At 42.6% G+C, this 25,895-nt stretch overlaps 1 protein-coding gene across 7 annotated transcripts in view; it reads left to right on the top strand.

Moving 5' to 3' along the window:
• Positions 1 to 25,250, top strand: part of ATL2 (atlastin GTPase 2) — a 40,323-nt gene extending 15,073 nt beyond the window's left edge. For 5 of the 7 annotated variants that reach the window (XM_083856350.1, XM_083856349.1, XM_083856352.1 and 2 more), the window contains 12 exons: positions 4,789 to 5,066; positions 9,504 to 9,638; positions 11,251 to 11,355; positions 12,084 to 12,134; positions 13,673 to 13,729; positions 14,315 to 14,407; positions 14,693 to 14,831; positions 15,653 to 15,780; positions 17,896 to 17,952; positions 18,714 to 18,785; positions 21,045 to 21,476; positions 23,364 to 25,250. In XM_083856350.1, coding sequence (XP_083712476.1) covers positions 4,789 to 5,066; positions 9,504 to 9,638; positions 11,251 to 11,355; positions 12,084 to 12,134; positions 13,673 to 13,729; positions 14,315 to 14,407; positions 14,693 to 14,831; positions 15,653 to 15,780; positions 17,896 to 17,952; positions 18,714 to 18,785; positions 21,045 to 21,476; positions 23,364 to 23,483 — 1,667 coding nt within the window. In that variant the 3' untranslated portion in view covers positions 23,484 to 25,250. Of the gene's footprint in view, positions 1 to 4,788; positions 5,067 to 9,503; positions 9,639 to 11,250; positions 11,356 to 12,083; positions 12,135 to 13,672; positions 13,730 to 14,314; positions 14,408 to 14,692; positions 14,832 to 15,652; positions 15,781 to 17,895; positions 17,953 to 18,713; positions 18,786 to 21,044; positions 21,477 to 22,842 lie in introns of all 7 variants that reach the window. The other 2 variants (XM_083856351.1, XM_083856355.1) reach the window with 1 other exon arrangement.
• Positions 25,251 to 25,895: the final 645 nt, after the last annotated feature.

Raw genomic sequence — 25,895 nt, 5'->3', positions numbered from 1 at the left:
TTTAGGTTGAAATTTAAAGGTAACTGTGTTAGTACTTTCTGTCAATTAATGTGTTTAAAGGGAAGAACTTGCATTTAAAGCAGGCTGGTTTTTATTTTCATGGCATCCAGGTGTCTGAGTGTTTTCACTCTCCTGTTCTTACACTGCAGGACAAGTAGGTCATCAGCTGCTGGCTGTGTACTTAGGGGAAGCAGGAATTAGCTTTTCATTTTACCTCATGCTTTAAGAAATGGGCTATTTAGTGGGGTTTATTCAGTTGAAATACTGTCTGCATCCACAAGAAGCTACTGTTCTCCAAATCTGGCTTAGTGTTTCAACAAATGGTGCTTGTTCTGGGTACTTAGCTGGTGAGAATAAATAGCAGTCCTGCTGTAGTTGTTACTGAGTGGAGTGAGGAGTTTATAGGGAAATTGAGTGGAAGTATCTTCCCTTGGCTATATTTGGTCCCATTCAAATCTGTCTGCTTCTGTGTCTTGCTGCACAATGTTTCTTCTCTTGTGTCTCCCAGCCTGTTTGACCTGGGTTAGGAAGTGATTGTGTCAGTCTACAATTCCATTTCCCACATTCCTAATGGAATAATTCAGGTTGGAAGGAGCCAAAATGATGTGTAGGGGATGATTGGTGAGCAGCCATAGTAATAGGTGTGAATGGATGGCAGAGCTCAGGGGCAAGTCCAGCTAATGATCTTTTTGTCTCAGCTGCAGACAGAGCAGCAGATATGACCTTAGTCTGGAGTCTGTTAGTTCAGTACTACAGAAATTTCAAAGGTCAGGTGAACATCTTGAAAAAAGAAAAATATATCTGTGACTTTCTGGGGCTGCAGCACTGTGCTACGAGTTCCAGTGCCATATGGCTTGACAGATGAGAACTCTTATGTATGTGCTGAAAGCCTGAGATTCAGACCTTCTGTGCACATGGGAATTTCCAGCCCATGAGTGAGTTGGGTGAATCCAGCAGTCTTTAATGCTGTGGGGCAGGAGGAGGGAGCCTTTCCTCTCTGTTGTGTGTGCAGAACATGGAACATTCCTCTGAAACAGCCACTCCTTGTGTGAATGTATTGGGTTGGTAACCCCATTACTGGGATGGAACTGCGCTTAGCAAAGTGTTAAAATGTCCTATAAAAAACAAACAAAACCCCCAAACTGACAAAGGTCTGTTGTTTTGGTTCCTCTGTAGCAGTACTGAAATGTATTGTCGTGGAGACCTAGAAAGGGATGCTGCCATGAACTTTGCCTGTCCAAAGTAGTGTCCAGCTGGTTGGGAAGACATCAGTGTAGAAATGGCCATTCTGTGAATGCCACCTCTTCTAAAGTTAATTTTCATCTTTTATACTTCATTTGCTGGGACTGGACTGTTGCAAGAACCTAGAGTGAGCTGTGGGCTTTAGAATAAATCAGCTTAAGTTCTGAGTTTTAAGTAGAATACTGTGACTGTGCTGGGGCAGGTGAGGAATGGGGGACAGCCAAGGGACAGGACTTTGAGTTATGAATTGTGTAAACTTGTGGCCTGAGCTGACCTATCAGTGCTGTCAACATGTTTATTTTATTAATAACTTTGAGAACTTTTGCACTGCTTTTGCAGAAAACTGGACTGTGGAGTGCTTCTTGTCCTGACCTTTGTTTCCAGTGACTTCACTGAAAGTAATTCTTGGAAGTGTAATGTGAGCTTTCTGCCCATGATACTGAAGCCTTCTGGTGCTGCCTGAGACTGAGTAGCCAAAATGACAGGGTGAGCAGCCAGGAGGCAGGATAAAGGATGACAAAAGGGTGTGACATCTGCCTTGGACACCTGACAGGGTGGCATATGCTGATTATGCTGCTGGGATGAGCAGCAGCACTTGTTCTATGGTTGACAGGCTTGACCTGTGCAATGTCTGTCCTGGTCATTGCCAACTAGTTCAAAACCTTGAAAGGAGTGGTGTTCTCTGCCACTCAAGCATGAAGTTATCAAACCAGCTCTTCTGGATGGATCAAGTTGCTCTCACAGCTGTCAGCACTGTAGTTCTCCACCCTCTAAAGTGCTTGACTGATGGCCATGATGGTCTTTTCTGTAGGTAGGTTGGGAACTTTCAGATATATTAGGCTGGTTAGTCAAAGGGGAAAAAAAAGTCAACAAACCAACTTGACTCAAACAAACCTGACTTGGTGCTCTGGACATGACTTCCAATTTCTGGTGGTAAGTGAAATCTAATAGGAGTTGCGTGGGGTCTAGGATGAATCTTCTCTCCTGTTCCCTCTGAGCTAGTGAGCTTCAGTGGTGCAGAATGCTGTTAACAAGATGTGAGCTTGTAATGGGCATATTGTGTGTAAGCTCTTGATAGTACTGTCTCCTTGTGCTAGGGAGAATCTTCTTGTTTAAAAATGACTAATGGTAAAGGACCATTCTCCTTGCTTGTTCAGAAATCTCCTTGGCCTGAAGGGGTTTTGTGTATTGTGCTCTGCACTGGCACAAGGATGCTGCTACAGCTTGAGGTCTTTGAGGTCTGGCAAGTTTTGATGACTTTCAGATAGGACTGGTTAATGTCAGGCTCCAAGTGAATGAAGAGAAGCTGCAGGTGTGGCTTCAAACCATTTTTCAGCCTGCCCTAGTTTACAGACCCAATCCCTTACTGCAGCCGAAGTGAAGTGTGTGTTTAAATGAAAGAATAGGAGGCTGTTTCAAGTCAACAAGTCACACTTGTTAGCAGTGAAACACCTTGAAGCAGAGGTTTTGGATGTATGAATGTGTTTCTAAAACACAGGCACTTCTTCTTAGAACTATCTGACTTCAATACTTTTATCACTAGACTATTCCCTTTATGTTTCTAGACTGTGATGCTGGAAGCTTGCTTTTTGTCTGTCAGAATCTTTGTTCCTCCATACCTGGGTTATCCTCCCAAGTTTTCTGGCCTGCAAAGGATCCTGCCTATGTGGGACAACACCTGTTTAGAAACTCTTTCAAAAAAGAGGAGAAGGCTTGTTTAATATCTGGGAATACAAAAGCTTTAGGCTGAAAGTGAGAGACTTTCCTCTGTGGTGACCAGTCAGTGTCAGTGTAGTTTGTATAGTTTGGTGTCCTGTTGACAGATTTTCTTTTAAAAGGTTACTCCTTCCAGTTGTCAGGCCTGCTAGTATAATCAATATTTTGGCCTGCTGTGTTAATCACTTTGAGTTAGGGTGATGCTGAGGACTGTTTTTGCACACCCACTTGGATAATGTTGGGTTTTAGGTCCAGCTACTTAGGATTTAAGCACTCAAGTGAACTTCCTTGTTCAAAACAAGGACTATGCAAGCTTAATATATTAAAACCAAATTTTTTCAGGATTTAATGCCACTGGGCTTTGGGACAGCAGAAGATTTGATGCTTGGAAGTGGAAACATCCTTTGTCATTTTGCAATTAAATGGGTGTTGTCAGAGCTGGGTAAGGAGACAATTGCTGGAGAACATCAAGGTCACCATATTACCAGTTTAAGTTCATGGTAGTAACTGCAGTGTCTCATTACTTCCACAAAACTGGAGCCCTGTTCATAAGACTTTTGCTGAGAATGATATCTTACATGCAAAGTCTGGCAGGAATGACTTGGCAGGTCCTGTGAGCACTGGCAAGTTCTCTGCCATGAGTTAAGCTGTGTGTTCCGTGGTGCCTCATGGATGCATCCTGCAGGAGAACACTTCCTGTGGGCTGCTTCCCCAGGAAATGTCTCTGTGAGCAACACATCAAGGGACTGGGGGTGGCTGCTGCCTTGTCTTGGAAATGGAAACATGACTAGAAAGACAGTGGACTAAAAATCATATGTGATAATCCCAGATAAGTAACTGGTAGGAAGGTGCCTTTATCAGATTTGTGCACACAGGCTTCCAATAGGACATGGCAAAATGTAAATTGGGAGTGGGAGGCAATTCTCTAAGCACAAAGAAGCTTTCCAGATGCTTGTCAGGAAAAGTGGAGTCAGGAATGATAGAGTTGATTTCTGCTCTGGGACAAACTTCAGTGTTGTGGTGCCTGAACAAGAGAAGAGACTCCACCTTGGATAGATTAGTTTGGCTTTCTTTTAGGCCTCTAATCCAGTTAACTTCTGAATTCTAGAAGTCAGGAAAATAGGATATTGGTACTGGTATAGTGTGTGTCTGAAGGACTGTGTTACTGTGTCATTCATTAGTAATTTTAATCTGAGTTACAGTTTTTTCAGCTACTGTTTTATCCTGAAAGGCTATTAATTATTAAATTGTGTATAAAATAGTATATTGCTTTGCCAACTTGGAATAGGTGTTCTAAAGTCTGTGCTGTATTGAGACTCGAAACAGTGTTGGAATTATTCATCTGGTGTTTGTTATCCTGGCTTCCATGCTGGATCCGTGGTCTTGCTTGTACCTGTTGGCAACCAAACCTGCTGACAGCAAAGATTCATTTCCCTCAACACACTTACAACAGTGCAAGAAGGTGGTGATAGAAAAATGCCCTTTTTTGGTCCTCTTTGGAGCTTGTTTGGAACAATTCATTTTTCTCCAGATAAAAGCCTCTTGACTTAAGATGCCTTTAAAAGGGGTTTTTGAAGCTGAAAATGAGGGTTGGGGTATTTTTTTAACATGTGGAGAATGTCTGAAAGAGAAAAGATCTGAAATAGAGGCTAAACACAAAGCTTATGAAAATGGACAGGGAACTGCTGTTGATTTCTTTGCATTCCCAAGAACATCACCCTTTGCTGCTTGAGATGTAAGCCCAGCTCGAGGCTTCACCATTGAAAAAAAATAAATGTTTCTTGCCCTGAGCTGTGACTGACTAATGTGCTGTCCCTTGTGGCTTTGCAGGTAAGCTGTATGAAGAGGAAGAGGACGACGCCCTGCCAGACTCAGACGCCCTGCCAGACTCAGATGACGAGGTGGAGCTGGAGAAGCCGCGCCCCATTCAGATTGTCCTTGCTCATGAAGATGACCATAACTTCGAGTTAGATGAATCAGCATTGGAAAAAATCCTGCTTCAGGAACATATTAAAGATCTTAACATAGTAGTTGTGTCTGTAGCAGGAGCTTTCCGCAAAGGAAAATCTTTTCTGCTGGACTTCATGCTTAGATACATGTATAACAGGGTGAGTAGTTTGGATTTTTCCTGCAGGAGAAAAGTACTTTGATATTTTAGTAATTTCTCTTAGTGTTTGTGAGCTTGAGCATAAATATAGCAGGTCATGATTTTCTGATATATTGGGGAAGGGGAAGTCAGCCACTCTGCTTCTACACAGTGAGGAAGGGTGTTTAAGTGACAGTTTTCCAATGTACCCTATCCTGCAGTTACCAGGGGAATTTGTTGGTGTCCCAGGGTAAGTGGACACAAGAACTTGAATGATGAAGTGTGATGGCCTAGTTGAACTTTGGGGAAGGGCTTTTCCAGGTGGTGACTTGGAGGAGCCTTGCTTTGAATTTATCTCCTGAAATCATCTTGTAGCACTCACTTTGCCCATTATTGCAAAAATAAAAGTCTTACCAGATAGCTACTGGAGAGCTAAATCTGCTTAAATATTATGTATGGCAAAAAGGAGAAAGTTTCCTGTTTGCTGCTTGGAATGCATTTCTGAATGCAATCCAGGAGCTCTTAAAATCCTTTTAAATTATTGAATGATTAATGCTTGGTCCAAAATTTAATTTCTTCTTTTAGTATGTAGCTTTAGGCTAGTGTTGTCTTGTGACTACTATGCTTTGAAGCCTTGGCTTATGTGGAGTAGGGTCTTCTATGAACCATACACATCTGCCTGTCACAGGTTGTGGGGTGTTTCTTTTAGCCTGCGTTGTGAATATTGACTGGTCAGTGCTTTGTTGCTTTTTGAAGCTCTTAGAAACCCAGAACGGATTCCTTTTTTGGTCAGTGTTCTTTGGAGCTAATTTGTGCTGGCAGGCTTGAGGGAAAATCAAGATGAGCTGTGCCGTTACAGGAAATAAGGCAAATGAAGACTTCCTTCTCTCAATCCCAGTAGTGCCTGCTATTGAGTTTCTCTCCCTCAGTTACCAGGAGCTCTGGAAGAAAGACCCTGAAGATAGGGTAGGAACACTACAAAGTAGCAAGCTGGTACTCCTAACTTCTTGAGACTCTTTTAACCTAGGGAGGAAAAAGGTTTCATTTGATATGAATGGTGTTCAAAATCAACCAAACAAAAAATGAAACCCCCAGCAATCCCTGCAAATAAAGGAGAACACAAACTCCTACGTACAACGGTCTGAGCAAGAAGCTGGGCTGGGTTGAGGTAGTGCAAATTCCTTTTGAAAACAGAAGGGCTGAGCTTTAAGTAAATACTTTTAATTTTCAGATTGAAATAAAACAAATGTGCATGTAGCAAAACAGATTGAGATGCTGTTTCAGCTTTGTGTATCAGGCCTTTATTTCCTTTATTGTGCAGTCACTTTTCTCAGTTTTCTATAAATGTCCTTCAGAATTTGTTTTTCTTAAACTGAAGATGAAAGCAAGCTTGGCCATGTACTCTAACAACTGTTTCTTACCAAGAGCAGAGAGGTTTTGCTCTCCATGTGCTGCTTGTGGCCAGGCATTTCCATTCTGGAGCTGTAATGCTTGCAGACCCTTAGTTGAGCTGCTCCAACTCAGTGATGCATCAGAAGACGCTGCACTTTGCTGAATTGTTTTTCTGCCAGCTCAGTGACGTAAATTGGCTTAGGGAAGGAGTTTGAAAAGCATCAGAACTGCTGCAAACTGATTGATGGGAGCTGGGGGTGATGGAGGATAAATGCAACGCCTCCTCTTTGGAGCACTCTTGAGTTGTATGTAGTCAAGTGATACCCTCTGCTTCTCCAAATTTAGTACAGGAGGAGAGATCTTGGTGTAGTTTTATAGTGCTTAGTCTGAGCCCTCCATCTTTAGTCAGGCTCAATTGCAAGTCTGTATTTTCTGTGAACTAAATATTGCACAGAATGCTGAAGTGACTGCATTCAGTTCATGTCCCAGTCAAGAATTTTGGGATGGCCTTTTATGTGGATATTAACATGCGTAATTAAAAACTTGCCAAAAAGAGCTTCACAATCTCATTTTCTTGTCTTAAACTGAGGGCCAGAGGTCATGTGGAGAGTTGCCATTGTAAAAATCTCCCTGGTGCCAGCTGAAGTCACAGGTAGGATTTTGGCATGGCAGAGGTTGATCACTGCCTTCAGGGAGATGACATTTCATTTCAAGCACTGATCCTTAGTGTTATGATTGCTCTTTTGAAATGGAACAGCAGCAGTTGTGTACTCAGCAAGCTCCTGCAAGGATCCTGAGGGCTTAAGCTTTAGTAAGAGTTGGATGTAGCAACACCTGTAAGTTTAGATGTAAAAGTTTATTTTTTTTTACAAGAGTGTAACCTCATTTTGAATTAATCTTCAAGGTGTACTGTGTGTTGATGCACTAGGCAAATAAAGCTGCATTGGGCTTTTCCTTAGTGTGGAGTAAATTTAGAGAAATTGCCCTTCAGGTGACTTAGATTAAAATTGCAGAGCAACTTCTAGCTTGATTCAGGTAAGAGCCTTTTTTTCCTCCTCCCATCTCCTGAGTATCTTTCAAGTCAACTTGATGGATGGAGACTTAAAATACTGAGCTTTAGCTAAGGAAGGATGTAGGTAACAAGCTAGGAGTTTTTCAAAGTGATGCAAAGGTCAGTCAGAGGCAACCTTAAGTACATCATCCATAAGATAAAGCAACTTTAGGTGAAGCTGTGTGTTAAAACACCAAGGTTTCCTGTGGTACAAATCACATGTGAAATCAAATGAGGTCATACCTAGTGCTCATTGAGGGACTTGTCAAACTGTTTGTGTGGTTTTGATCTGGTTTGTTACTAATAGGAATAATGTCTGCACTAAAATGGGATAAAGTATTCTTGTATAAAATAAAAATGGAACATACTGAATAAAAGATTCTTTTTGAAAAGTAAAAAGCTGCAGTCCATTGACATCTACATGTGAACACAGCATTGCCAAACTGTATCCTGGAATGTGGTGCAGCACAAAGCAGGCTTGGATCTTTCATTTCTAGAGGAATCTTTGGAAACATAAGCATCTTCTGGGATAAAAAACTAGAGGGAAAAGCTGTTCAGGTTTTGCTTATTGTCTCTGGTAGCGGTGTATGTGCCTATCAAAATAAACAAATGAAAGGGGGAAAAAAAAACCCCAAACAACCAAACCCAAACAACTTACCTGTAAAGACTTGTAGAACTCTTGACTTGCATACCTGTGTTCATTTTCTGAATTTATCTGCTTATCTCACCTTTGATCCAAGTAGCGGAGTTGAGTGGTGTGGTGATAGCATTTGGGAGAATGCTGATGCAGAGCTGCTGGATTTCCTGTTCTGCTAGGCATGAGGAAAGTGGGCAGGTTTTTTTGCCATCCTTCTTTAGAAATAAGCAGTTTCACTTAGTTGTGTCAAGTATTTTTATTCTATACAGTCCCTGGGACTCATGTTGTATTCTGAAATGTGACAAAATGTCTTGAGCTGTCTGTTATCTGAAATTGCCAGGGTGGCGTCAGCAAGGTAGAGCCCAGAAGTGAGTTGAGAAATCTCCACTTTGACCTTGTCAGTGGACTCTTTCCTGGCTGATAATCTACTCTGGGTAGTTCAAGGGAAATTCATTAAGTGTCTCTTACCCCAGCTTCCTGTGTTCTAGCCTGTGGAAGAAGGGTTTACATACACTGAAGTCCTACATGAAAGGAGTGGCAGGCAGACAGCAGTTTAACTGATCAGGGGCCTACAGAAAAACCTATCAAAGTGAAACTTCCTTGAGGCGCCTGCTCATCCTCCTTACTTGCCAGTGCATAAACTACATTTCTGGGTTAGACGTGCTCATATAATGGCTGGATTCTTGTGGGTGAGCTGCTGCTCTGCATTCCCTCTCCTTAAAGACCTCATTACAATTCCATCAGCCAGGAATGTTAGCTGCCAACTGTATCACCTCTCAGACAGCTTCTCAACTTTAATATGGGTGGGTTGATTGACATTTATCAAACTCTTAACCAGACCTTAACTGGCAAGTACAGATTGTAAATCTTTTGGTCATTGTCTATTCTCTGTGGCTTCTGCAAGATGGCATTGGGAGTCTTGGGCTGGCTTCTGTCAGTGCAGGGGCTCAAATGCTTAGGCAGCTGTTAGTGAGGGGAAGGGAGAGGATTAAGTTAACATCAGGTGTTGTGTCCCTTGCAAGGGTTTAGCTGTTCCCGAGTTGAAATACCTGCTCTTGTGTTTGAGCAGAGTGGAACTGGTGGACAAAACTGTGCTGTTCTCAATACCTCTGAGTGCTGAGACTCAAAAACTGTGCACATTCACTCTTCAGTGACAGAAAAGCTTTGCAGCCTCTGAAATGCCATGGTGTTGCTTTGTGGATGATCTTGAAACACAGCACAGTAGCATTGTGTTTTAATACTTTGTGTAGTGGTGTTAGCTGGCTGTGAGGAAAATGTAATAACAGTGTGGAAGTCTGCTAAAACATAGCATGTTAAAAAAAAAAAAAAATAGAAATCTCCTCCTTGGTCTTACATAAATTTTTCCTTTTGTTTTGTAGACTTCTCCTTGCTGGATAGGTGGCAACACGGAGCCATTGACCGGGTTTACATGGAGAGGTGGATGTGAACGGGAGACCACTGGCATTCAGATTTGGAGTGAGGTGTTTGTAATTGATAAACCTAATGGAACAAAGGTGGGTGCTTGGCTGACTTCCCTTTGTTTACTCAAGGTCTCCCTTGGAGGAGTTGTAGGCTTTTTGGTTTGGTTATATGTTGGTTTGCTGTTTTGTTAAAAATAAAACAGAGAGGCTGTGGATGCCCTGTCCTGGGAAGTATTCCTGGTCAGGTTCAGTGGGGCTGCAAGAAACCTGCTATAGTGGAAGGTGTCCCTACCTTTGGCAGAGGGGGTGGAACAAGATGATCTTTAGAGGTCCCTTTCAGCCAAAACTGTTTTTTTTAATTCTAAAACTTAAATAGGAATTTTGCTTCTGTGTACACTTTTAATGTCACAGTGGCTGTTTGAACACTGCTTGCTTTCCCTTGCACTGAGAAGCTGTGTAACAGATCTGAAAACTGTTTATCAGTGTAAGGATGGAGATTGGTTCTTACAAACCAGCAGAAAAATTCAACAATAGTCTCATTCTGAGAGTATTTGTTTTGGCAAAGCCTTCCCTGTCCAGGCTGATGGGTGGGTTATCCTGGGAATGTTGTATAACTAAAATGGCTGTAAATGCCATCTACAGACAAATGCTGTGGTGAAAAGCTCTGTAACACACACTGTTCTTTGAAGGGTGAGAATATGTTCTAGCTGTGTTCTAGTGAAATGTGGGGCATGGCTGTAAGTACTTCAGTGTCTGGAAGCTGGTCCTGCCATATAATTTTAACAGACAGTCTGTAAAAAGGGACTGAATCCAGCAGTGGGGAAGAAAAAGCACTAACTTGATTCTTTTTTAACTCTTAAGTCAGTTTAACTTCAAAGTTTACTTGGAGGTGCTTATGCTGAAACAAAGTGTTAATGTCATTAATAAATATTTACCCCACAATAGTGGTGGTGATCTTGAGCTGTTTGTGTTCTGAATCATCAGCTTTAGGTTATTTAAATTTCATACCCTTTGCATTTGCAAAGGAAACATCTGATGCCCAATCTGTGGGACGTGGATTTTAAAAATAGTGGCTTAGTGGTGTTTAACAAATTTCACAGCTAACCAAACATTTCTCTGGTTAAAAACCAGTTATGTTGTGTGAATCTGCTTATGCTTTGGGAACAAATCACTCACTTGTTCTTGTGTATAAGTGGAAAAGAGAAGGGGAGTGTTGTAGATCCCAAAGATGGGAGTTGAACTGATAAACTTTTTTCATTAATATCACTTCCTTCCTTGTCATTCCAGCAGACAGTCAGGATATTCTATCTTGTTTTCTGCTGAAAATAATTATTTTAAGAGATATATATTTATAAGTAACCATTTTACTCTTAGCTCTAATGACTTATGCTAGGTCTGCAGCTGAGGCTGATGTTCTTCCAGTGAAGAAGGGCTGTCAGTTACTCTGCACAGCCCCCCACTGGGCCAGGGAGCGCTACTGATGTGGGATAAGGTAGCCAGACAAGGCCAGGCACTTGAGGCTGATGCCAGGGCCCTCTTGGTGCTGCTTACTCAGCTGTGGGTGTGTGCAGGGAGCTGGCTGAGGTTTCACAGGCAGGCATAGGGGCAGAGACTTGCCCTGCTGGAAACAGGACTTAACCAGGTCAGGGACCCTCTGACACTCCAGGCCACTGGGTAACTGCTGCTGTTCTTCCAAACCCTGCAGGTTGCTGTACTACTCATGGATACCCAAGGTGCCTTTGATAGCCAATCCACTATCAAAGACTGTGCAACGGTTTTTGCCCTGAGCACCATGACGAGCTCTGTCCAGGTGAGAACATCCATGCTGGCAAATAATGGCAGAACCCTCTGTCCTGAACATGCAAAAGTATCTCTTGAGCCACGCTTGAAAAGTTCACCTGCATATCTTCCTCCAGCTCTGATTTAAAATTCCATACTTTGTCTATTTTCAGTGTAGTACATAAAGTACCCAAGTTGCTCTGTGGAATCAAGGTTATGCAAGGCCAGGCTGAGTTAAATTGCTGACAGAACTGGGAAATCCCCTTCCCCCCAAGATGTCAAAGTAGGAACTGCTTCTTTACAGATGTGTTACAGAATCTTTTTTAAGGCTGTAGATACAGTTTGGGGTGACATTATGCTGTGATCAGCCAAACTTAAAATTGCTGCTTCTGTTGAGGAGTCAGTTAAACTCCTGACAATTGTGCTGTACTCAAAACTACTTCTAAGCTTGTGCCTTAGAAGTTCCAAAAGTGAGCAGGTTTTTGAGGGCTGACAAGTGACTTTTTTTCATGCCACAATCTAAGAGAAACAGGACTATGTAGAACACTACCTCTGTCCTGTGGAGTTGGCTCTGGTGGATTGTTTTTGAATAGGGAGGTGATTTTTGTTTGAGATGTGTTCTGTGACACCTTTCTACTTGCTGACTTTTGTGTAGTTACACTTTTTCTGGAGGGAGCAGAAAAACTCAATGTGTGGAAGAGACTATATGGTTTCAAGACTGGTTTCACATGACACTAATTCTCTGTCTGTCTCTTGCAGGTATACAACTTGTCTCAGAATATTCAGGAAGATGACCTTCAACATTTGCAGGTAGGAATATGGTGAATTTCTGTTAAACTGCTTCTGAACTGATAGCCTTGACAATATTCTGGAAGTTACTGTTGGTGTACCTGACTTGGGAGTTTTTTACTGCTTCATGTAAAACACTGAATTTGACCTGATAGTAAAACTCTACAGTCTCTAAAAACTGTGTTTGCATTAACACCATGATCCTTCTACTGTGCCAGTGTAGAGGTAAAATAGTACAGGCTTCTAATCTGACTGATTCTTTTGAACTCTGTTCTCTGTATTGCAAGTTCTGAAATTCCTGAAAAAATGAGAAAGGAAAATGATTTATGGAAATAATTAATGGTGAAATTCCAGTGTTTTACTTTTTTTCCTAAAACAGGAAATAGGAAAGTGGATGTTATTTCATAATCAGTTTGTAAGGAAGTGTTGGAGTTTGGGTCAGACCAGAAAAAGTGTTCTGCCCAGAAGCCATCTCTGTTTTTTCAGCTGAGAAACTCCTGCTGTTTATTTCTGCTTAGAAGTAAAAGCAGGAGAATGTTGTCTTCCCTTCACCATGTGGTTTTTATCCTCTAATGGAACATCATGGCCACAGGCCATTGAATTCTGAATTCATGTGAATGGTGCAAGAACCTTATCGCCTTAACTTAAAACCTGTAGCTTTAGAGAATAGCTTGTGTATTACCAAGTGCCAAGGCTCAGGGTGACAAGGGCTTGGAAGTTAAGCTGTGTTAAATTACTCTTGTAAGTTCCCAGGTGCTCTTGTGATCAACATTGGAACTGTCCTTTGAGCCATAATTTACCTGAGATTCCCCAGGAGTTAGTTCAGTGCAGAATGATGGTTGGTACTGGAGAATTCTGGTGTGCTTCCATCATGTGAACCTCCAGTATCTGTGAAGGAGGATGGACCCCTGGCAGTACTGCTCTGCTGTACAGCCAGGATAGTTATCCCTAATTCCTGTTCTTGTGGCTGGTTTGGCTGCTCAGGCCGGTAAGGAATGCTGCTGCTGCCATTAAAGATGGTGAAAGCAGTAAAGGAAGACAGCTGAGCCTTGCCTTTCTACTGGAGGGCAGGAACAATTGTTACTTAAGGTCATGGGCTGAAGCAGAGATCTGAGAAGCTGCTGAACTTGGCTTGTATTTAAATGTCTGGTACATTGGCTAGAGCCAAGTTCCCTGGGATTTCCAGGAATAAACCTTTTGTGGGAAGTAAGGGGCAAATGTTAGACAGGCTTACCTCCTTAGCCTAGGAAGCAAGAGTTGGAAGCTGGCTTGGTGAGAAATGCAGCCAGCTTTTCTCTGAGAATAGCCCACAAGCCACCCACTTAAAACTGCAGTGTGTTGACAGTTCAGGAATGGCACTGTGAAGCCTGTGGGAATCATGTCTCCTACCTGAATCTTATTGAGGGTTGGTATACTCATTGTTGAGGTTTGTTTGCCATTCTCAACCTGTAGTAAGATATAAGATTGAATGCTTTTATTTTTTAGTGACATAATAGAATATTTCAGAGCAGAAAATGTGTTTTCTATGTGGCACACCCTTACACTGCTCTTTCTCTCAGTTGTTTACAGAATATGGAAGACTAGCTATGGAAGAAATTTACCAAAAGCCGTTTCAGGTAACTACATGTTAAATGGATTTAAGCAGTTGAATGTGTAGAAAATGAGCTCAGGATGATTTCTGAAGAGAAATTACTTGGGCTGAAGGTAACCAGTTCTTTGCAAGACTAATTTTCCTTCGCTGTTGCCATACGGCTTTGCAAAAACCCAATGGAAAAATGCTGAAGAGGATCACATTTTGGGCAAGTAGAGCTTTGTGCTTGAGTTGTAAGGGATAAAAGAATCAAAATGTCAAGTGATGTGCAGGTGTTAAGGAGAAAAATTTTGTGCTGCCTTCTTATTTATTACTCTGAGATATGGTTGGTCTTTGCTGGTGATAGATGGTTTTGAGGAAAGGTCCTGTTTAGTGATGGATTTTTTGTTTAGTTGGTTTTTTAAACAAGCAAACTCTTGCACCGCAGAACTACAAGGCTGCTTCATTTAAAGCAGCCAGATATACAAAAAAACTTCCATGGTATCCTTGCTTGTAATCTAGAATGCATTTAGTTTTAGAGCAGCCAAATATTTAAATAATCACACATGATAGAATTTTCAACCGTAGGAATGATGCAAACCATTCACTGCTGTTGTTCTTCCTGTTGCAGACATTAATGTTCTTAATTAGAGATTGGAGTTATCCTTATGAACATGCATATGGCTTGGAAGGAGGAAGAAAGTTCCTGGAGAAAAGATTGCAGGTAAGTTATCCACAGTAATCCTGTTCTGATCTTCTAAGTGACACCTTGCTGTCAAGGCAATGATGCATCATGAGCTGGCTCCTTGTGCTAATAAAATACATTCGTGGAGTTTCCACTTATAGGAAAAGTTGACATTATTAGATTCAGGAATAAAAGCCTAAACTTTTGCTTTTATAAAAGCTTAAACACACTTTTGTGCTCTTACTGCTTTTAGATGATGGTTAATCTTGCTGCAGTGCTGTAAAACTGCTAGCAGTTCTTACTGCCTTTTTTTTTTTCCTTCAGGTAAAGCAAAACCAACATGAAGAGCTACAGAATGTAAGGAAGCATATTCACTCCTGTTTCAGTAATCTTGGGTGTTTCCTGTTGCCCCACCCTGGTCTTAAAGTTGCAACAAATCCAAATTTTGATGGGAGATTGAATGGTAGGAAGCTTTTCATTTTGTGTTTCTTTATTTGGATCACTGAGTTTGTTTTCTTATATGATGAAAGTTAAGCACTGTAATGGTTAGCTATTGAAATGACTGTCTGGAAAATATAAGGCTAAAAGGTGAAACTGCAGGATTTAGAAATGTGCATTGTGTGCTCGCTCTTTTTGGTGGTTTGAAAGCAGAGGAATTAAGCAGGCAGAGGGAATGGAAATCTTTGTGTCTAGCTGTTCATTGTAATCTGATAACTTGAGATATGCTTAAAGGTCATTAAATAGAGATTCCAAAGATAACTAAGGGCTCCAGAAGGCAGAATTCCCAAGATTAAAGACTTTTCTTTCTGGAAAGGCTTTTCTCTAGGAACTTGCTGAACAACAGGTCAGCTCTGAAACGGCTGAAATAAAAGCCACAGGGTTCTGCTACTGCAGGAGGAGAGGCAGAGGGAATGCATCAGAATGGCAAAGGCTGTAAAAGTCACTTGCAGTGGTGGGATGCCAGCCCCTGCTGTGCTGAGGGCACAGACCTGTGGGGTCATTGTGCATTGGTGTAATTGGGGAAATGCAGTTAAAATGAAAGGAAAAAAATTGTAAGGACAGTGGAACCTTGTTCTCCCAGTGTGAAGTTAAGATTGGTAGATTAAGAGTAGGTAGAACTTACTAAAGCTATATTATGTATGTAAGCCTTTAAATACCTTAAAAATGCAGTTCAGAGTTGTGATGCTGTGGATTTAGAAGGATCATGGGCTGTCAGTGTTCCTTTAGGAGATGCAAGATTGAAAACTAACCCCTTTTTTCCTGGAATTGATTGAATTTTACTAGATATAGATGAGGATTTTAAGAATGAACTGCGGAATTTGATACCGTTACTGCTTGCCCCTGAAAACTTGGTAGAAAAAGAGATTAGTGGATCCAAGGTGACCTGTAGAGATCTTGTAGAATACTTCAAGGTAAGCAAACTCATACTAATTATTTCTGTTAATAGCTTAAAAGACAGTATTCTAATTTTAGGCCATGTTGTTCCCAGAGAAGATAAGATATCTAGGCTGACACTTGCTGATCAGCTCACTTTTATTTTCATTTCATTACTCTGACTTTCCAGAATTGGCACACTACTTCCTAACAGTACAGTCTTTGCAAGCTACTGCTGGCAAAATTTGTGGGTTGGTGGCTTTTATTTTCTTCTCTGTGAATAAGCTGAAATAGCTCAAGCTTTATTAGATATTTTTTTCTTACTTTGAAATCCCGGTTGTGGGGTTTTTTTTTGTTTGGTTTGTTCCGGTTATTTGTAATTAAAGTATGTCTAATGTAGTTTTTACAGATAGAAAAACAACTCCTAAACTGCTAGGTATAGAATGAAAATTTCAGATACTCCCCACTGGATTTTTAACATGCAAGGAGGGTGGTTTCTAAACACTTGCATGTGTGTAGCACCACTATGCTCTGAAATATTTGTGTATGATACTCACAGCTGTTAGTCTTGAGCTTTTTTGGTATCATGGTGACACCAGCAGAAATGTGATAACATAATCTCTACATCACCAGGGATTGGTCTGGTGTGTGTAGCCCTTTTTTTTTTTTTTTTTTTTTTTTTTTTTTTTTTTTTAATTGGAATGACTTAGACAGTTGGCTTGGTAAGAATGATGCCACTGTCTCCTAAAGACAGGAATTCTGCATTGCTACTTTTGTGGTAGAAAAGTTAGGCTGATGTTCAGAAACAAAATGTGCAATGAAGAAATTGGAGCCCAGAGCTGGTTCAACTTCACTTGTAAAACAAAGCAACTTTTTAAAAGGCAAGACCTGGTGTGGGATGCAGAAGTGATGGCTGTTCTGACAGGTGTAAAATCAACACAGGAGCTGAGAGGTTCAGTCTCTCTGCTTGTGTGTTTGCACGCTGCTTTTTGCTCCAGTTTTTCTCTAGTAGGGCCCACTCAGGTACAGTGCAGGGAGTGCATGTTCAGCAGCAGTTTAGAAAGGACTCAATCCTAAAACCCCAAGTGTAGAACCTCTGCTGGAACGTTGATTGCCATCCTGTGTGCAGTTGGGGAGCAGTGCTGTGGGGTGCTGCAGAAACGCCCTGCTTATGTAACTAAAGAGGGCTGCTCCCTTGGGACTGTGCATCTGCAGCTGAGATTGTGAGGCCTGAGTTGGGAACTGGAGGGCTTTTACTTGGAGGAAATAGCTCCAGAAGCAACGAGGGTGTCAAGGGAACAGAGTCCTGTATAACTCTATATGTTTTTGTAGGTTGTTCTACAACCTAGAGCATTTGAGTACATGGGGACCCTGATAACCTTGTTCTCTCCTCCCTTGGAGCAAAAACTCCTCAGGAAGGGAGCAGTGGTGTGAAGGGAGTGAAGAGAAACCCCCCTGAAGGGGCTGAGAGTCGCCTTGCTGGTGTAACTTGCACAGCTTGTCCAGAGCACTGGAGTGGCTGCTGCTGCCTGCTGTGCCCCAGGAGCTCTGCCATGGGCTGGACAGGAAATGAAATGTGTGTTCTCCTCCAGCCCCCTGGAGCCCTGGGGAAAGAAGGGACACCTGAGGATAACTGGGGTGGGGCACAGTGTGATAGGCTGCCTGCTTAGCTGCTGGAAGGGTTTTGTCTGCATTAAGTGCCTTGATCTGGTTTTTTTTCCTCCTACACTTGAGTAGATGAAGGCATGTGAGGGAGATGTAAGTATTGGTTCTCCCAGCGCTGGGTAAGTTTGGGCAGACCTCTTGCCAGAAATGCTGGGATAGTCATCTCCACTCTTGTTACGGGTGAAGATTCTCTGTTTAGCAAAGACCTGATGTGTTTGAGAGCAGAAACCTGCTGTCAAACCTGTCACTTCTTGGGACAGTGCTGGTGTCTCCTCAGGGTGCTCTGCTCCCCTGCTGCGACCCAGTCACAGGCATAGAAAAGAGAAGGTGGAAAAAACCTGCCAGATTTTATGAAGAAAATTGCATAATTTAGTATTTAACAGTATTACAAAGAAATAATCTGAGCTCTATCTTTGTATCATCCCTCATTTCTTATTCTCCTTAAACATGAATGTTTAGAAAATAAACCTTTTTTTATTCCCATTTAGGCTTACATTAAAATCTATCAAGGAGAGGAGCTACCTCATCCGAAATCTATGCTGCAGGTATTTTATTTTCTTCCATATCTGATTAGATGATGTGTACTTTATAAGTTCTTTGCAACTGAAGAATCATGACTGCTGTGGGCCTGAAGCTCCCCCACACCGCTGTAGTTCTTGAGGGATCTGTGTGATTTGAAAGCCACCTGAACTGTGATGGTTGGGTATTTTCGCTCAGTTTCATCAACCAAATGAAATTAAATCAACCAAATGGAGCAGAGGTCTATCTGGTTGGTTGGATTTTTCAGCTTTACTCTCTAAGCATGAGTTTTCTGTAATTTACTGTTTGACTGGGAGATGTAGAAAATTACATCTTGCAACTTTAACTACAATTAATTGTCCCTGACGTGACACAGGTAGAAAATAAATAAATTCTTAACAAACTAGACAATTACAACTGACACCAAAACTGTACCTCTATAATGTAGAAATAATACCAGCTTCCTTCTTTCCTCTCAGGTAGTGGAAGTAATCCAGTACTGGGATTAAAATATAACAGTTTAGTGACCCTTATGTGCTTACTAACAGTAGAGCATTGAGAAGAGATTGCTCATGATGAAAAGCCTGTACAAGCAAGCTGAGGTTTGTTTGCAGCAGTGTTAGAAAGCTGAAGAAAGGCAGCAATATGCTTTAATGTATATTGTTAAAGTCCACTTATTTTTGTGTGGCCTTTTCCTGGCTATCAGGAGCTGTGAAGATTTTGGGGTGTAATGCTGTGTAAAACCTGGGAATGCTGTCAATGACACAGGATACTCTGTGTTTTCTAGGCAACAGCTGAGGCGAACAATCTTGCTGCTGTGGCAGGAGCTAAAGACTTGTACAGCAAAGGCATGGAGCAGGTATGATGGCACAAGCTTTCCTGAACACCTGCATGCAAATGCAGCCCTTCAGCTTCTCTGTTGTCCTCTGTGTGTGAGCATTTCAGTGGGGAAAAGTAACTCAGAGCCAGCACTTGTGTGTTTTCTGCACCCTGCTCTGAACTTGGGTGTCTGATGCTGGGGAGGTATGAAAATGGGATTCCCACCTGTTAGTTTCCTGTATGGCTCTTGACAAGCATCTCAAGATCCTGTGACAGGAAATGCACAAGCAGGAGAGCAGACATTTGTTGGGTCAGGGTCGCACTGTGGTGGAATTCTAGTTCTGCTTCTGAATTGTGGCTATTCATCAGCTGTGAAATGCAAGGATTGAAGTGATTCAAAAACTCAAAGAAGCCCCTTGGAACACAAGAGCAACTTTGAAAAAGCTGTGTGTGTAATTTCCCACTTGCTTCTTCTCTTGAACATAGTGATCTTACATGATTCTAAGCTGAATGCTGGATGGATTTCATACTTTAATGTAGTGGTGTGCAAGGTTTTATCATAGGACATTCTGAAAACCATTATATGTCTCATAAAGCTCAACAGGACTGTGCTTGTTGTGAAACTGTACACCAGAAAGACCAGTAGGTGTGAGAACATGCTACAAACATAGTTCCCAATTAATTAGGCTAATTATCGTCTTAATTGTTGAAGTAGCTTTCTGTTTTGAAGTTAGAGCTAGTGCTAGTGGCAGACAAGCCAGTTCCATTTGTTAGCAGGCTGTTTGGAGAATGTTCTGCTGGTTTAAGGGAACTCCTCTATTTCTATTTTGGAAAATGTCTTGAAATAGTAAATGTGTTGTTTATAATAAGTGCCAAGTCTGCCTTCCAAACTTAAATCTTCAATGGTTGTTGAGATACTGTAGCTGTGAGGTTTCTAACTTGGAGCAGGGAATAAACAGAAACAGATGTTCTTTTAAACAGACTTTGTTTCCATAGTAATGTTCCCCAGTACTGTATATTTTTATATCACTGTAGAGATATGCACAAATTATGGAATAGTTTTTTATCCAGATGTCTCATATGATGTTCTTGATCTGACACAGCTCTGAAACTTCTATTTTTAAGAACAAAAGTGAGAACTCTTTGGATTTAAAACTGGATTATGTAAAGGTAGTTCTTGCTGCAGCTTCTGAGTTGTCCTCATGAACCAAAGGCCTTGTTTGCTGAGTGTGCATAACCAGAATACTGTCCCCCTAATGCCCTGAAACGTAAGGAACAACAGGTGCAGTGTCACAGAGTGTAAGAAAACAGTGGCAGTTATTTGTGTGGTGGCCTCCCAATCCCTCAGTAGCTCCTGGTGTTTAACATGCTCTGGGTCATAGGAAGAAACTGTTCTGAAGGATGAGACTGGGAGGCATTTTCCAGGGAGTTTTGGTGGATGTGGAGGGCTCCATTCTGGGAAAAGCAGGGATGTGGCTGTTGTCCTGTCCTGGGCTTGCCTGAAGAGAGCAGTGGAAGTATGAGTTCAGTCCTGTGCTGTGGGAGTGTGTGGTTGGACAGGTGAGGCTCCTGCCCTGCCATGGTCCAAAATACCTTTGGCTTGTGGCTTTATCTTCTTTTTCTGTCAGAGCTGGGATTAAATGCTTGAGAGATGCAGTTTGTGTTCAGACTCAGATGTTTATTAATTCTTACCTATGTTACAGTCTCACAAGCTGTGAGTTCTTGCTTACAAAGTAGAAAATGGCTGTCTCTCTCTCCCTACAAGGCCTTTTAAGGATAAACTGTCCAATTATGAAATGATACCTCAATTATTTTGACTTTTAACCCAATAACCAACCACCCATGGCCCGCAATGTGGATTTTTCTATCCAATTACAAAACACCACACAGACCCATGGAGAAGAAGGTGGTGAAAAAGGACTGGTCTGTGCCCTAAAACCTCCATCTTGCTTTATATATATTACTATATTCTAAACCCTTAAACTATAAGTTTTGCACCCTGTGATATCACACACTTCTATTCAAACTCCACACCCACAATCCCAGTGCTGTCACTCAATTTTGGAAGCCTTTTCCACGGGCTCAGGTCCAATGCAGTGTTTGCCTGGGGGTCAGTGCCTGTCAGCACAGAAAGTCTGAAATTCCCAGTGCCCGGAGTTCCAACCTTGGCAGCTTCACTGTTGGGGCCTGAGGCTCCCAGAGCCAGGGGGAGCTGCAGGGGGAGGAGGGCAGCGAGGGGCTCTGTGTGCAGCAGCAGCAGCAGCTCAGGGTGTGATGTGCTGTGTGGTTGCTCCCACAGGTGTGTGGGGGAGACAAGCCTTACATTGCCCCGTCGGACCTGGAGCAGAAGCACCAGGATTTCCGCGAGAGCGCCATCCGGCAGTTCCGCTCTGTCAAGAAGATGGGAGGGGAGGAGTTCTGCCGGCGCTACCAGGAGCAACTGGAGGTGGAAATCGACGAGATCTATGCAAACTTTGTGAAGCACAACGATGGCAAAAACATCTTTTATGCTGCTCGTACCCCTGCCACTCTATTTGCAGTCATGTTTGCCATGTACATAATCTCAGGAGTGACTGGGTTCCTTGGCATGAACTCCATAGCTGCCCTGTGTAATCTCGTGCTGGGGATGGCTCTTATATCGTTTTGTACTTGGGCATACGTTAAGTACTCTGGGGAATTCAGAGAAGTTGGAACAGCCATTGATCAGATCGCTGAAGCTATATGGGAACAGGTTGGTATCTGTTTTTATTGCAAAATCTTGCTGTCTTGAGCAGACACATCAAATGGTTTCTGCTCAGTGCTGAGAGGGAAAAGCTGGTCTAGACCTAATAGAGAATGCTAGTGCTGCCAAAGGGAAAATCTGCTTGCTGGCGTGATTGCTCTCTTCAGGAACAGATGCTGCACACAAGGAATGTTGAATAAGCTTAGGATATTATCCAAGAAGTGCTACTGAAGGTGCAGAAGGTTACTAAGTGCTTTGATGGTAAAGTGGAGGGACTCTTTAAAACTCTTTCCTTATCCAGAGCAAGGAATTGATGAGTCCTTGAAGAGAACTGGCTGGGTGATGGCTTTCAGCAGCTGCTACCAAGAGGGTGCACAGCAGGTTTCTTCCATCAGGGAGACTTGTGCTGTCTGTGACAGCTTCAGTGGGTGCAACTGCTGTTTGCAAGGAATACTCAACAAATTCCTGAAAGAAAATATATGAGTATAAGGACAACAGAGCTGGAGGAGAAAACTTTCTGCATAGAGGTTTTGCTGCCTGATCTCTGTTGACACAGCTGTGCCAGTAAGGCCAGTATAGAGAATTCCTGACCACTAGTTTTTGGAGCATTCTGACTAGCTCTGTCCAGTGCCAGCAGAAGGGAAACGCTTTCTTGCTCTTGTTACTGGAAATAAAGGGTGCACTGAGTTTATCTGGGGGGGACATTAAAATGTGTCCTGTGAGGCATGAGCAGATAACTGTCTGGAGCCTTCTGCACAGATGCTTGCTTCCACAGCTGGAAAACTCCTGTGTCCTAGGCACTGGTACACTAGGGCCTATCTGAGCAACCTGCTGAGGGTCCCAGTCAGGTTTTGAGTTACATTGGAGCAGAAAAAGTAGATTTTTAAAAATAGAGAAATGAGCATCAGTAAATAAATCAGTAACTAAATCTTGAGTTAGCACCACTCACTAGTGATTACAATTGAGGCTCTCCAGTACTGCTGGAGCTGCTGCTGCTGCAGGATACCCCAAGCACACAAGGCTTGGTTGGGCTGCTGCCTTTCCTGGAAGGGGGAGAACTTGGCTTATGCTGCCACTTGTGGGCTGGAGGAAGGTGGTCTCCAAAAGACCTCAGCAGTGTTGCTGCTAGAGCTGCACATCACCAGTAATACACAAAGCACTGCAGGTCCTGTCTGAGTCACTCTGATTAAATCCTTGTTCTTGATGTTGATTTTTCTGAATCTCTGCCTTTCTTTTCCCTCCTTGCTTCAGAGGAATCCCAGGAAGGTGAGAAGTTACTGGCAATCAGGGTTTTTTTTTTTTTTGTTCTGATCTTGATTGAGTTTCTGCTGTGTTGTGAGAGCCGTTTTTCCTAACAGCTGAATTCGTGTTTTAGGTGTTTTCCAAACTCTTTGAAGTCCTTAGACGCCGAACGGTTCGTCGTGCTCTCACATCAGTGCCGCGACAGCGACTCTCATCCAACAATAACAAGAAGAAAAACTAGCCAGTATTTTTAACTTTCTTTCTGTATCTGAAGTGTTCACACTTACACATATAGGACAATAAGCTGGACCGTCTGGGCCGGTCTGCATAAATGCTGTAACCATACCAGACTGATGCTGCATATGGGGTATGGAATTGCACATCCATCTTCTAGGAACTGTAAAGTGGTTTGAATTCAGTGAAATTACTGCTGTGTAGGAGGGGTATCACTTGTGTCCATAGCATGTGACTGCTTTAACCTCATTACTCTAGCAGCAAAATTCATTTCTCTTTCAGTTCATGCCACTTTGTGTCAGACTTCATCATTCTAAGTTTTTTCATGATTTCAAGTCTCATCTCTTTATATGATTTTATATCTTATTTTCCTTGGTTACCTCATTTTCTTGTTTCTTTTGCACATTTCTCATTCCACAGGTGTTGAAGCCCATGAGTGATAATTTGATGGAGGATCATATGAGGCAGTCTGTAAAAAACTCTATCAAAGCAGGCCTGACCGAGCAGGTGGCTCACCATGCGAGACTAAAGACAGACTGACAGTTCGTCTCCTCTTCAACTCTGCCCTCTCATCCTAGACATGCTTGCTGTACCATGAGAACTCAATAATAAAAAAAAAAAAAAAAATAAAAATAAACCAAAGTTTACAATCAACTGTAGAAGTAGTTTAGTGTGATTGGCTTCACAGATTGCTGCCATCACCGGGGAAGAGATAAGTTTGTCAGTGCTCAGCTTCTCAGACAAACCGGTGCCATGGAGCCCGCCGGGGTGGGAGGGAGGGGCTCAGTTTTACAGTCCTGGTGCCCCGTGTTCGGGGAGGGAGGGGGAGCTTCCCCAGCGCTGTGAGTCCGTGCAGGCTCTGGCTTACAGGGGGAGCCTGTCCCCTGCAGGAGCTGACTTCAGGGAAGTGTTTGAGCAGCCCCGTGTCCCCAGCTCGGCACCGCCCTCGCCAGCGGCAGCGAGCGTTGGTGGGAGCAGCCCCTCCATCACAACGCGTCTCTTGCTTTCTTGCCTTTTCCCAGCGTTCCACAGATGCATGTGCTGGTTCCTCTCACAGAACTGGGGTGTCAGGCAGGCAGTGGCTCAGCACGGAGGGTGCCTGGCCCTGAACTCGCAGGCCTGGGCCCGAGGGAGGTGCATATCGGAACTGAGCTGTCTTTTTCTGCAGTTTAGCCTTCATGTATATAATATTGCCATTAATTCTACTGGGGGAGAAATTCCATCCAAAAATGTTGCCTACAGCTACCAAGCAATGAGTTAGGATTGTCTGTACAGTGTGTTTAGTTTTTATTTTTTAAGAAATCACAGATAGGGCATGTATATGAAATATAAATATATAAATACGATTTTGTATCAAAGTTTTGTAGTTTATGGCAAAACCTGGTTCCGTGGTAGCTAAGTGCAGTTCCTGTAAAGGAATGTTTGTGGCTCATGTAAATGTGTGAATGCATCAACAATTTGAAGTTTTTTGATATATTTGTGATATTTACCTGCCTTGAGCACTGCAAATCTCTCACCCCCTTGGGAAAATCAGTGGGAATGTTTGTTGTGAAACTCTTGTCTTCTGTTGCATTTTAAAGTTATTTCCTGTAATTTATTTTCAGTACATGATTAAAATCAGTTGTGTATATATGAAATGAAATCCGTGCTTATTTTTAAAAGATGTTCAAGTATTGTATTCTACTACATAAACTATGTCAAATACTTATCCTGACAATTATATGAACAGATTTGTTCTATTGTACTTCATAGCTTTCTATTGAAGCCGATGTTCCTCTCATGCTTGTCTCTGGAAGGTGACCTCTGTCCAGCTCATACCCCCTCCCTGTATAGGAAAACCTCCTGCTGTTCTTAAGCACGCTTTTGACTTGTGGAGTTGCTTGTCAGATTCTGCCCTCCAACAATTGTATCACTCTGAAATCTTGTTACTGGCTTTACTTTCATTCTTGGCTAAATCAGTATCAGCTGTGTGGAAGTGTAAAGGCAGCTGAATAATTAACTGCTGTAGTTTCAGCTGGAAATGGCTGTGTGCAATAGCTGGGTTTTCTGCATTCCTAAATAGTAACAATTTTCATCAACATTTGAACTTTAACATCTCCCCTCTCTCGAGTGAGGGAAATCATCTGTCTAGGACTAAAGCAATTGCACTGTGACTTTTGCACGGCAAAGAACTGCTGGGGAGTGGTGGTTTCCTGCCCTCTGCAGGTGAGGGCTCAGCTCCAGGGGAATGATGCTAAAGAGGAGGTAGGAATGTCGCATTTTATGATATCTCAAACCTGTACAGATTAAATACTGTTATTCAAACAAGCCAACGCTTTGGTGATTAATCTCTTACTAATGAAATGTCACACAGGGGCTGGCAGGGCCACACCTGCCCTTTCTGCTCGTGGTCTCTAGGAAGGTGTGGGTCAGATTTGAGGCTGTGCCCTGCAGAGATGGCAAAAGCAGAACTCCTTTGGCATGTGGACAAGGAGTTGCAAGGCTTTATCTGGACTCTTCAGGGTTTGTGGGGGGAGAGTTCCCGGGCACTGTGCCATGAGGTTGCAGCATCAATGCAAAATCCCCTCGAGCTTGTGGGAGGGATCACAGGTAGGGAAAGGGAGGGGTCAAGATAGCTTTTAATTGAGTGTGACAAAACTGATGTTTTAGGGGATAAAAGGGGGTGGTCATAGGGCAGCAGGTTGCTGCTTTGTCCTTGTTTGATGTTAACTCCATCTCGCCCTTTCCTGGGAGAGGGGACTCCATCCTGTGGGCATGGAGGTGAAAATTCCAGGGACTGGGATGGGGCCTGGGGTCACAGGGACTGCATGTCTGGAGTGGCAGCAGCCTGGAGTGAGGTTGTGTCACTTGAACAGTGAGCTGGATTTATTCAGTGGGGTAAGGGGCCTGGGAGCCAGCTGTTGGGGCAGTGCTGGGTCAGGGCTGGACATGGCTATGTTGGTATGAGGCAAA

The sequence above is a fragment of the Zosterops lateralis genome (genome assembly GCF_965231275.1).
Source record: "Zosterops lateralis genome assembly, chromosome: 3".
In the NCBI taxonomy this organism is placed as follows: Eukaryota; Metazoa; Chordata; class Aves; order Passeriformes; family Zosteropidae; genus Zosterops; species Zosterops lateralis.
This window is presented reverse-complemented; position numbering and strand designations above follow the sequence as displayed.